Source organism: Pan paniscus, chromosome X (assembly GCF_029289425.2).
Source record: "Pan paniscus chromosome X, NHGRI_mPanPan1-v2.0_pri, whole genome shotgun sequence".
Lineage (NCBI taxonomy): Eukaryota > Metazoa > Chordata > Mammalia > Primates > Hominidae > Pan > Pan paniscus.
Window position 1 is genome coordinate 21714264 of NC_073272.2, and position 13547 is coordinate 21727810.

The 13547-nt window shown below is 39.7% G+C and overlaps 1 protein-coding gene across 13 annotated transcripts in view; it reads right to left on the minus strand.

The window, feature by feature from the left end:
• Positions 1–791: 791 nt before the first annotated feature.
• Positions 792–13547, minus strand: part of BCLAF3 (BCLAF1 and THRAP3 family member 3) — a 72100-nt gene continuing 59344 nt past the window's right edge. For 10 of the 13 annotated variants that reach the window (XM_034949478.3, XM_034949481.3, XM_034949480.3 and 7 more), the window contains one exon: positions 792–5253. In XM_034949478.3, the coding sequence (XP_034805369.1) occupies positions 5224–5253 (30 nt within the window). In that variant the 3' untranslated portion in view covers positions 792–5223. The remainder of the gene's footprint in view (positions 5254–13547) is intronic. The other 3 variants (XR_010111206.1, XR_008622738.2, XR_008622736.2) reach the window with 3 other exon arrangements.

A 13547-nucleotide genomic window follows, 5' to 3' on the forward strand; every position in this document is an offset into this window, starting at 1 on the left:
GAAAAAAGTGGAGGAAAGCAGGAACAAGGAACAAATAGAGAAGTGGCCATTTCAAGGTTACTTTCCTCACAGGGATATAAGTGAAATCTTGCTGGCTTAATGGAATTTGGCTACTGTCTCTTCTGATTTGTTGGAAGGTCACATCTTCCAAATAAACAACTTAGGTTTCTGTTTGGTGATATGGAACCTTAGCATGAGTGACACCATTTTGGGCCTGTTGTCTTTTAACAACTTTTGATCAGGAAAAAAAGTTGTTTTTCTTTTTAAAAAGAAAAGCAGTAAGATGAATTTTTTTTTTTTTGAGATAGGGTCTCACTCTGTCACCCAGGCTGTCACAGCTCACTGCAGCCTTGATCTCCCAGGCTCAAGAGATCCTCCCACCTCAGCCTCCCAAATAGGTGGGACTACAGGTGCACGCCCCTACACCCAGCTAATATTTGTATTTTTTGTAGAGATGGAGTTTCACCATGTTGCCCAGGCTGGTCTCAAACTCCTGAGCTCAAACAATCTACCCACCTCAGCCTCCTTAAGTGTTGGCATTACACTGTGCCTGGCCAAATTTAATTTTTTATATATTATTGTTAAATATTACAAATCAATAATTTGTACTTAAGACTCAACACAATACATACTTAAAATAAGCCTACCTACTTTTTATGATGTGGGAGGAATGGTCGGGAATAAAACCCCAATGGACTATAGTGAAGTAGCCAGCCTATAACGTAAAAGCTTGTTTACCTGGATTTTGGTAGCAGATATATAATGGATAGGATGAAATGTTCTTACCACTGTTTTAAAAAAGAAAGACTTTATTTTATAAAAATGATACAACATTCATTATATTTGATAGATACAGAAGAGTACAGTCACTCATAATCCCACCATTTAAAAAAATCAACAGTGTTAACAGTGGGTGGGTATGTTTCCAGACCTCTCAATTCACTCATATGTACAGACAGGATTGACGAGGGGAATCCCTAAACTTTTTATTCTAACAAGTTTTATTTATTTATTTTCTTTTTTTGACATGGAGTCTCGCTCTGTCGCCCAGGCTGGAGTGCAATGGCGTGGCCTCGGCTCACTGCAACCTTCGCCTCCCGGGTTTAAGCAATTCTCCTGCCTCAGCCTCCCAGGTAGCTGGGATTACAGGTGCATGCTACTGCGCCCGGCTAATTTATGTATTTTTATTAGAGATGGGGTTTCACCATATTGGCCAGGCTGGTCTCAAACTCCTGACCTCAAGTGATCCACTCGCCTCGGCCTCCCAAAGTGCTGGGATTACAGGCGTGAGTCACTGTGCCCGGCCAGCAAACAAGTTTTAGATTTAACTTTATTTGAATGCAATAGAAAAAAAATTAGGCATTAAATTGAAGGGGCTGCTGAACTTCAGATAAATGTTTCTTCACTGGTTCCTAAAAGGGATAAATAAGCCAGTTATTCTCAAACTCAAGTATGTGCCAAAATCCCCTGGAGGACTTGTTAAATCACAGATTGCTCGGCCCCACCCCCAGGGTTTCTGATTCAGGAGGTCTGGGGTGGGGCCAAGAATCTGCGTTTTTAACAAGTTCTCAGGTGATGCTGATGTTGCTGGTCTGGGACCACACTTTGAGAACCACTGTATTAAGGTCAAGAAAAAAAAAAGATTGTGGAAAAACTTAAGGTTGGTCACTAGAGTTTTTCCCCAAATTATAATTTTAAGACATGACGTGACATGACACCTGGCCATGAATGATGAGACGGTTAGTTCTTAGTCTTTATCCCACTTTACCTCCTCCATGTCTGAATTTGTCAATGTACATTAATTTTTCTTTGTCAAGATTTATAACATTTACATACTATTCTACATCTATGATTCCTCAGTTCTTAAATGTTCATTCTGTATTTTAATGGACTCAGAGCTCATAATCATCCTATTTGACGGAACTTTGTTGGGGAACCTGGTATCCCCTCTCTTCTAGGTTCCCATTAAATGTCCAGAACCAGAACTCACTAGACACAGTCAAAGGTGTCTCTGACTTCTGCAGGATTTGGCTTTCCCAGGCTGCTCTGAGACCTGGGAAATGCCTAGTCCTGGTGAATCTTACCCCTTCTGCTGAGGTCCTGAGATGGAAGCAAAGACTTCGTTGTCCCAAGAGTTTTCCTTGACTCTCCTCCACGTGGCCTGGTCACCTCGTCAGTGCCTTTGTCCATACTGGGGCCCACTGTTACCAATATTTTTGTCATCTCCATTGTTTTACTCAGTGCTACTTCTGGGGATGGGCGAGGGATGAAGTCATACCACACCTTGTTGCATCAGCTTCTTCTCCTTCCTTCCTTGCTTGGTTGTTCCTGGTGAATTTGTGCCTGGTGGTTACTGAATTTGCTGGGTAATAAAGACAATAAGAGTTTCTCATCCAGCTTTACTTTTCTTGCTTCTGCCTGGAAGTATCCCCATCTTTTTTTTAAAAAAAAAACTATTCAAAAATGTAGGATTTATTAGGTAAAATGTGATACATAGTATACATCTACATAAATTGTTACACATAAATGTAGCGAGTTTTTTTCCAATAGAAAAAAATGAAAATGTATCATCTAAAATATTTATAATAGTGTTCTCTGTGATAAGACTATGGGCAATTCTTCAAATTGAAATTTATGTTGAAGTAACTCTAGATTCACATGCAGCTATAAAAGAAATAATACAGAGAGATCCCGCGTACAATTTACCCAGTTTCCCCCAATGCATCAATTTTTAAAACCAGTAAAACCACCAACAGAATAGTGCCTTCTGAGGTTGGTGAAACCAATAGGAAAGAAACATGACGAGGGGATGCTGAATCAGAAATGTCAACTTTCCTCTCAACCTTTTGTATATATGTCCACTAAAGTACTTACTCTACATTGTGATTCTTTGTTTTTGTGAATCTCTTCTTCAGTAGTGCATGAGCTTCCTCACAGCAGGGACTGTGTCTTATTATCTTTGTCTTCCCAGTACCAGCGAAGGGCCTAGCACGTAGTGGAGGAAGGTGAGGAGGCAATGGTAGGGGACTTATCAAAAAAAAGAAAAAAAAAAAAAAACTTCTCTTCTCAAGTCTTATGCATTCAAGAAGTCAAATTCTTTCCAGTCAATAAAAAATGCTATGGATAACCTTTTGTTCAATCTCCATATGAAAATTACACATGTAGTTCCTAATAAACATATTCTATTATTCCCTATTTATTCATTCATTATTCAACTAATATTTAATGAACTCTTACCACATGTCAAATAGGAAGCTGGGTGCTGGGGATACTATGGTGGACAAGACAGACATGGTCCCTGTCCTTATTTTATACTCTAAATTATAAAGTTGGTTTTTCCTTTTAGGCTTTAGATCTTATACACACAATGTTTTCTGCATAGGTATTTTGCAGATAACACGCTTTGCATATTGAGACAGTGCCAAAAGAATATCCAAATAGGGAATCAGTTGTGGAATGAATAATAGTAAATCAGCCATCTTACCTTTATGTGTTACAATAAATAAAAAGCGAGCTATAAAGGCCATTTACCAAGTTATATTTCTGTTTAATGTCCATTTTTCCTATTAGACTCTTCGTACCATAAAGGCAGGGTCCATGTGTCTTGTCTTCTTGTTCATTGCTGTAATTTTAGTACAGTATCTGTGCAATACATAGTTGTCAATCAAATGATTAAATATTCAAAGCTCATTACTGTCCCCTAGAATATGGGAGTAAATGAAATCAATTATTTTAAAATTTAAGACAGATTTTATAAGTACCTAACACAATATTAAAGTTGCCATACTACCTGTGTGCATGCATTTCTTTCTTACCATAAGTGGAATGCTAAATATGTTTGGAAAACCTGACCTATAGAGATTGTACACAGTACAAGACAGGCCATCTACCCAAATTTATTACCTGCTTAGCAATGAATCAAGTGCACTTGCCCCCCTTATCATGAACTCACTTAAGGAAAAGGCTGCCCTCTCTTTTAAAGATATGGAAAAGAAAACTGAATGTACTAAGATTTTTCACATCCAGTCATGAAAAACCAAGTTCTTATCAACCTTCACATTTTAATTTTGAAAGCTCTGCCTTTGTAAGCACAGAACAGTGCTTTAAACACTGTTTAAACAGAGGTGCTATCCAAGGCTATAAGTCTCAAACAAAATTAAAATAATGCTCTCACAAACTGGCAAGTAACTTATTTAAGCAGAAAGAGCAACAACATTTTATTTTATTACAATGTAATTGGGAATGTATATGTACTGTTAAGCAGAACACAGAAAACATAAAGAAATAAGGTACTGGGGCCTAAAAATTTCATTTAAAATCCCATCCATTTGCTCTTACACATAGTAGGTATGCAATACATATCAACTGAACTAAAAGTAAACACTCTATAAGATGTGCTTGCAAAATGTGTAATGCTGTAGTAGTAAAGTACAATTTTCAAATATGAGATTTTGTCTGTCAGATTTTTAAAAAGCCTTTAAAAATATGATATGCACAAGCTTGCCCTGAGGGAAAAATAAGATGGACTATAGATTACAAAATCTTTACATATTTTCCACAATAGCATTTTGAAATTGGAAAAGAGCAAATAGTTGTGGAAAAAAACTGAATGAACATATTACTAAAAATTCAGTGCACTCACAACTACCTGATGGAATATTTGAAGCACCTTGTCTCTTGCCTTCTTATAATATGAAATGTATGAATTATATAGGCCTTGATCTTCAGAAACTTAAGAAAACTTTGAGTTATAAGCCAAAATGTCATCAGAAAAAGAAAAATCTGGTATAAAATTTTCTACCATAAGGCCACTGTTTAAAGTTCTTTCATGTAAAGACACTATACAATTCAGACACTTGTTTTTGTTTTTATTATGTAAGCAAAACTTTCAACATATAAACGTCTGAATATTACTTGGTGAAGTTCTCTCTATGAAACCATGCTCAGAGAAAAATGCATCAACAAATAATGCCCTTCAAGTGATTCTTTTGAGACTTTTTGCAAAGGAAACTGTAGTTAATACAACTTTTAAATTGAATACTGTAATTTAAAAGCAATTGTTAGGTGTAAAAAAGTTGCAGCATTCCACTACTAAAAAATAAAGTTATTTTATCAAGAAGTTACAGTATTAGTGCCTTAGTGTCACTTCTAACTCCTGACAAAAACAGAGAGATGCTCCCAAACATCCTCCTGTAGCGTCATTTCCATTTGTACGATTTCAGATTAGATTCCTGTGGCAACATCTGTATATTCCTATTGAGAGAAAACAAGAGAAATAAAGACTTCAAACAAAGTGTCAAACATCTGAGCTAGTTTTGTTCACACTGCAATTTTCAAAGTATTTTCGTTTATACAGTGTTACCTGCACCCCGAGATTCCCACGAAGGCATGTGGAACCCCAAAGGCGCAAAGTAACAACAGAACACATCAAAGCAATATCGCATGATAAATCAATAGGACAAAGAAAACATATGGTGCTAGATAACATTGATATTAGTAAATTGATGAAAACAGTCTTCTGCTATTTGGGTGAGTTTCAGTGAAGGCATCCCTGGCATAAAATCAAGACTCTTAAACCTCTGGCTCTCAAGTACGGAGCCTGACACTACACACGCACACCTCAAATTAGTATTTTATCTTTTCCATCCTATATCTCTAATTCTAAAACTACATGGGCTCTTTTAACTGACTGATAACTGCAGAGAAAGTTATTAGAGGGGGAAATGCCTTCTTACTTTTGGATGGTTAACTACAGTATAAAAAGGTGTAAGGCTTCAATAAATACAGGAAGAAGAATTTACAAGAACAATGAGACTATGATTAGAGAATAATGAACGTGGATTCTATACTGTGATACTATGCACAATATTCAATTACTAACCACAAACTGGACATAAGACCATGCAAGTAATAACGGAGCAAACATGGTAAAATGGTACATTTTTTAGGGACATTAAAAAATAAAAATTTATTAATATACATATCCTTACCTTTCACTAGGATCTTACACTATTAAAACTGAAAGAAATGTAAAAGTTGATTTATTTTTTGGCATTTATATTAGTATGGAAATGTTTAATTCCAAACAAAAACAGTGCTGATAGAAAATTCTTATTCTTCTATTTTGGTTAATGAAATCTTCAAAATACATGCACATATATATTTGTCAACATCATTCCTTTAAATAGAGCTAGACTTCATTGTATCCTAGTTCTTTACTCATTATACAATATAAAAATCATATAAATTTATCTTCAAATAAAATATGTTACCTACTTACAACTTTAAAAGGAAATTCTAACTACAATAATTCTAAAATAAGATTCAGTTGAAGTATCTTGTTAAATGTGTGATTATTTTGAGTTACATTCACCCTTGACATAGCTTCTTTCATAACCTATCTCCACTTGATCCCTCCACCCTTCCAATGATTTGAAAGCCCCCCCAACCCGGCCCTTTTTTTTTTTTTTTTTTTTGAGATGGAGTCTCCATTGCCCAGGCTGCAGTGCAGTGGTGCGATCTCGGCTCACTGCAACCTCTGCCTCCTGGGTTCAAGCAATTCTCCTGCCTCAGCCTTCTGAGTAGCTGGGACTACAGGCACATGCTACCACGCTCAGCTGATTTTTGTATTTTTTGTAGAGACAAGGTTTTACCATATTGCCCAGGCTGGTCTTGAATCCTGGCCTCAAGTGATCCACCCACCACAGCCTCCCAAAATGCTGGGATTACAGGTGTGAGCCACTGCACCTGGCCATAAAAGCCCATTTTAAGCAGAATGCTGAACTAGATATATGAGCACTTCTTATCTAGGTTTTCATAACATGTCATCTGGGTCACCACACATGTTCCCTTGTTGGTCTTCCTGCACCTCATTTCTTCTCCCCAGAACCTCCCCACCCACTGCTAACTACATAGCCATCCTAAAGTACCACTTTCTCCTCAGTCTAGGAAGATGTTCTAGTGCCACCACATCAAACCCTAAATATCCTCCTGCCCAGCTTTTGGGGCCGTCTATAATTTGCACACCTCCATTTCTCCCCAACCTCACATCCTCCTGCCAAACATGGGTCTTTGGCTTTAGCCCTTTCTATGTCTTGCTCTTCTCCAGGCCTCAGCTTATAATCTACCTCCTGTAAGAAGAGTGTATCAATGGAAGTACTTAGCATATATCTCCTGACCATTCCTACCATATTGATTTTCTCTTCCCTTTAGGCATTAACCATCTGTGAAGTTAAGCTCTTAAAAAATATGATTGTTTGCAACCAGCCTGGCCAACATGGTGAAACCCCGCCTCTACTAAAAATACAAAAAAATTAGCTGAGCGTCATAGTGGGTGTCTGTAATCCCAGCTACTTGGGAGGCTGAGGCAGGAGAATCACTTGAACCTGGGAGGCGGAGGTTGCAGTGAGCTGAGATCGTGCCGTTGCACTCCAGCCTGGGCAATAACAGTGAAACTCCATTCAAAAACAAAACAAAAACATGGTTGCGTTGGCCAGGTGTGGTGGCTCACACCTGTAATCCCAGCACTTTGGGAGGCTGAGGTGGGCGGATCACTTGAGGCCAGGAGTTTGAGACCAGCCCGGACAACATGGTGAAACCGTATTTCTACTAAAAATACAAAAATTAGCTGGGTGTAGTGGTGCATACCTGTAATCCCAGCTACTCAGGAGGCTAAGACAGGAGAATCGCTTGAGCCTGGGAGGCGGAGGTTGCAGTGAGCTGAGATGGCACCACTGCACTCCAGCCTGGATGACAGAGTGAGACTTCGTCTCAAAAAAAAAAAAAAAAAAAAAAAAAAAAAAAAAAAAAAAAGGTTGTACAGAAAAGGGTTAACACAGCAGATCTGACTGCTGTCCTTGGAAAGGCCTGCTTACAAAATGGCCCTTGGCCAGCATCTGGGAACTTAGATTTCAAGAGGGTCCCCACCATTAACTGATGGGTGCTGAAACTGTTTGTGTAAATAATATGGTTTATGCTGAGCACTCCCTTTCCTCCTGGCAGTCTGGAATTTGGGTATGTGCTTGGCAGGGGACGCCTACATGATCAGCCCCCAGTAGAAACTCTCGGTACTGAGACTCTACCAAACTTCCCAGGGTGGTAATGTATCGCATGTGTTGTCACAACTCACTGATGAGGAAATTAAGTATGTTCTGTGAGACTCCACTGGGAGAGAACCCTTGGAAACTTGCACCTGGTTTCCTCTGGACTTCGCCCTATATGCCTTTTCCTTTTGCTGATTTTGCTCTCTATTCTTTTATGAGAAAGACTACATGCTAAGTCGTCTGAGTCCTAGCAAAACCTGGGGATGGTCTTAGGGACCCCTGACACAATGGCTTTTGTTCACTAACATTTTAGAGCATACGGATGGATGTGTGTGTGTGTGTATATGAATAAATTCAACTCCATTCAATAAGCATTTTCTGAAGACTGACTATATGAAAGGTAATAAGGTAAGATAAAAGACTAACGAGGCCAGGTGCAGTGGCTCACACCTGTAGTCCCAGCACTTTGGGAGGCCGAGGTGGGTGGATCGCTTGAGCCCAGGAGTTCGAGACCAGCCTGGCCAACATGGCGAGACCCCGTACCTACAAGAAAATACAAAAATTAGCCGGATGTGGTGGCATACATCTGTAGTCCCAGCTACTTGGGAGGCTGAGGTGGGAGGATCACTTAAGCCCGGGAGGTGGAGGCTGCAGTGAGCTGTGATCACACCATTGCATTCCAGCCTGGGCGACAGAGTGAGACCCTGTCTAAAAAAAAAAAAAAAATGCTTAACGAGGCACCCTCAAGAATTTGATAATCTATTTGGGGAAATACAAAGGCAAATGACAATAATTAGAGACTAAATGAAACATAAGTTAAAGTGGGGGCTTTGATATGATTTACAGTGGGTCTTAAAAGGAAAGTAGGGTTTAATAAGAAAAGAATGGGGCTCAGGAGGCTATTTCTAGCTAAGAGAACAGTAGGAACAAAGGTACAAATACATGAAAATACAGTATGCTCCAAAAAGCAGAGAGTCCATGGGGAAATGCAGCTAGTAAGATAGCTTAGGGTTAGACCTGGCTAACAAGTTTGGTCTCTTTTCTTGTAGGCAATAAAATACTTGGAAGGTGTTTGTGCAAGAGGGATATGATATGATCTGTGTTTCAGGACAATGACTGTGATCAAAGAGACTAAATTAGAATATCACAAGAAGCAATGAAACAAGCTAGAAGACTCCAAAGCTTCCAAAAACAGATCAGGGATACATAAGAATGCAGAATATAGTAAAAGCAGCATTTTCAATTAGCAGGGAAAGGACAAATTTTCAATAAACAGTGTTAAAAAACGATTTATTGGGGAAAAAAGTTAGATCCTGACTTTACACTATATCATAAAAATAAAATAAATTCTAGAGGCCAAGGCAGGCAGATCACTTGATGTCAGGAGTTCAAGACCAGCCTGGCCAACATGGTGAAACCCTGTCTCCACCAAAAATACAAAAATTAGCCAGGAGGGTGGCGCATGCCTGTAGTCCCAGCTACTCGGGAGGCTGAGATAGGAGGATCGCTTGAACTCGGGAGGCGGAGGCTGCAGTGAGCTGAGTTCATGCCACTGCACTCCAGCCTGGACGCCAGAGTGAGACTCCACCTCAAAAAAATAAAAAATTGGCCAGGCGTGGTAGCTCATGCCTAATAAATCCCACAACTTTGGGAGGTCAAGACAGGCAGATCACCTGAGGTCAGGAGTTCGAGACCAGCCTGGCCAACATGGTGAAACCCCACCTCTACTAAAAACAAAAAAATTAGCTGGGCATGGTAGTGGGTGCCTGTAATCCCAGCTACTCAGGGGGCTGAAGCAGGAGAATCACTTGAATCTGGGAGGTGGAGGTTGCAGTGAGCCGAGATCATGCCATTACACTCCAGCCTGGGCAACAGAGCAAAACTCCGTCTCAGAATAAATGAATAAATAATAAAAATAATAAAATGAATAATAAAATAAATTCTAAATGGATTAAATATTAATATGTTTAAAAGTTAACCATAGGCCGGGAATGGTGGCTCACACCTGTAATCCTAGCCCTTTGGAGGCTGAGGTGGGCGAATCACCTGAGGTCAGGAGTTCGAGACCTGGACAAAATCAAGCTATCAGTGATAGAACATTCAAAATACTTTTTGATAATAGATTAGTACATGATTTGTTTGGCCTAAAATTCAGAGTGAGTCCAGAGAACTGAGTGGCATTCCTATAAATAGAAGTCCCTTCATTCCCATCTATGTAATCATATAAATAGGGTTTCTCAGCACTTATATCTATAAAAAGAAAAAAATAGAATACTTGAATACTATATTATTCTACTAGCAACAGTATATATGAATACATAAACTAATTGAAAAAAATGCATTTGCAGTAAGACTTCTTTTGTTTCATCAATACTTCAACTGTAATATTAACTCAATCCAGAGGAAATATTTAACACTTAATAGTCACAGAAATCTAATAACATTATGCACCAAATAGATTTGGTGATCAACAAAATACTTTTAAAGATAAAATTCTATGGAGGGGCCAGGTGCAGTGGCTCATGCCTATAATCCCAGCACTTTGGGAGACTGAGGTGGGCAGATCACTTGAGGTCAGGGGTTCAAGACCAGCCTGGCCAACATGGTGAAACCCCATCTCTACCAAAAAATATAAAAACTTAGCCGGGCATTGTGGCATGCACCTGTTGTCCCAGCTACTTGGGAGGCTGAAGCAGGAGAATTGCTTGAACCCAGGAGGTGGAGGTTGCAGTAAGCCGAGATCGCGCCACTGCACTCCAGCCTGGGTGACAGAGATTCCATCTCAAAAAAAATATATATATGGAGAAATTGGAATGAAGTCCAAATTCAAGGCAAAAAAAGGAACAATGCAAAATTTCTCACTGTTAAAAGAATTTGTGTATTAAAAAAAATTGATGGTATTAGTTATCGCGTTCCTGTGGTATGTAGGTTCCTCCAAAGAGATTTAAAAATATAATGCAACAGTTTTAAGACTGTCAGTGTTTATAATATGCCAGAAATTGTATCCTATACAATAATTTATGATAAAAATATTAGATAACCTACCAATGTGCAAGAAGGTAGATAACTTTTCAAAACTTTACAGTATGGAGCAAAAAGGTTGAAGACCACTGAAATAATTCATATATCCACAGAGTGGAATAATATGCAGCCATTAAAATGGATGAAACAAATGTAGTAATGAATGAGTGATGGAAATGAGAAGACTTGAAACCATTAAAGTTGGAAAGAGAACTGGGAGAATTAGTAGGACACGTTTCCAGCTTGGCTTGTCTAGCTTTGAGAGCTAGGGGACCTGAGGGAAAACAAGTGGTTGGGGGAGGACAGCAAGTCTGACATAATTTTTAACAGCTTTACTGAGATATAATCCATAGACTATACAGTTCACCCATTTCAAGTGTATAATTCAGTAGCTTTTTAGTATATTCACAGAGTTGTGCAACCATCAATCACCACAATCAGCTTTAGAATATTTTTCTTCCCCTAAAAAGAAATCCCATACCCATTAGCAATAACCCATACCTGCTCTCAATTTTCCCCTCATCCCCGAGTCACTGGCAACCACTAATTTACTTTATGTCCCTACAGATTTGCCCATTTTGGACATTTCATATAAACTGAATCATACAATATGTGGTCTTTTGTGTCTGGCTTCTGTCACTTAGCATCATATTTTTAAGGGTCTTTCATGCTGTAGCATGTTTCAATGCAAGTTTGATTTTTTATTTATTTATTTATTTATTTTGAGACAGAATCTCACTCTGTCACCCAGGCTGGAGTCCTGTGATGTGATCTCGTCTCACTGCTACCTCCGCCTCCTGGGTTCAAGCAAATCTCGTGCCTCAGCCTCCTGAGAAGCTGGGATTGTAGAGATAGGGTTTCACCATGTTGGCCAGGCTGGTCTCGAACTCCTGAGCTCAGGTGATCCGCCTGCCTCGGCCTCCCAAAGCGCTGGGATTACAGGCGTGAGCCACCGCACCCAGCTGCAAGTTTGATTTTAAACATGCTAAATTTGAGGTGCGTTTAGGACATCCATGTGAGGGCATCTGGGAGGCAGCTGACAATCTGGAGGTCTGGAGAGTAGTCAGGGTTGAAGACATCAACAGAGGTGATGGCTGAAATCTTGGGAGGAGGTAAGGGCAATCAAGACAAGAAGGAGGATTGAAAAAACAGAATAATATCACATCACACTAGGAAATGTTTACATTTTAAAAGAATGCACGGAGGAAGAGAAAACCAAATAAGACAGAGAAGGCAGAGAGGTAGGTAGTGAAACTGGAGCCTCCAGATCCTAAGTGCTTGAAAGTGATGATGCCCTTATGCAACACTTCCTTTGCACCCTGGCACACTTCAGCTCAAGGGACCTGGCAAATGTATACTAGATTTCTGTTGATTCAGCTAATCTTGGTTCCTGTTCTATTTTCGTACTCCATGACTTTCAAGGTTTCTTTCAACCCCCAAAACCACGAATCCCAGTCTCTAACTTCCTTTCTGCACTGTCATTATGCCCTCTTCTCTCTTCCTTTCCTATCCCTGGACAGAGCTCTGGTAAGCACCACAGCACCTGAGGACTGCTGGAGAATGCTCCTCAGATCTCCGCTGCCTTGGAATTCCTTGCCTTCCTGACCAAATGCGCAATTACTTACAGTTTTTCAGAGGCAATGTTCCCAGAGGTGACTTCATTAATTCTTACTAGCTTCTTTGTTCCAATCTAGTATATAATCAGACTCTCAAGAGTTTCTGAAAACTTTCTATGGTGAGCAGAGGATGCTTCCTGGGGGTACTTCTGAATGCTAGTGGATTAAAGACAAGCCTTATTCCAGGTAGTAACAGACATTCCTCCCACCCCTTTATCTTCCAGCCCAAGCACAGAATCCAAGAGAAAATAAACACAGTAAAAGGGACTTAGGGTGCCACAATGGAATATGACAAGTACATGATGAATGAGGAAGAATTTCCGTTCTGTACTTTTCTACTACTGCTTGGGAATCTGACTACTTTGTAGGCAGCTGGAGAGCCAATGCAGTTTTAGGGAAGCCACTATCATTCTGGTAAGTGGAAGCAGAGGATGTATTAGGAGCACATCTAGGATCCCCACCACCGCCACCACTCCCCAAAGCTGTTTTTTGTTGGAGGCAGGAAGTGTATGGCATAGGATAGCACAATCACTAGACTGTACTACAGATGAGGAAATGCAAGACCTCCCAGCCATGAGTGATCACTCCAGCATTTCAATATGGCAGGGGAGTGAGGAGTCCAGATAAGATCTGTCTAAATATTCTTGGTGGACTTTAAGGCATATGGGAATAAATAGGTTCATATTCAATTTCAGGCTCAAGAAGGTTCCAGGGCATTTAGATTAATGATGCATCCTTAATTAGTCTGGGTGGTGGTCTAATAACTGCCAAAAGAATGAACTCTCCAGGAGGGCAAAAAGCCAAAGCAGTGCAGGGATGCTGTTCAGACTAAGATTTCTCTCTAAGGAAGAACCTTCAAAGTTCCCTC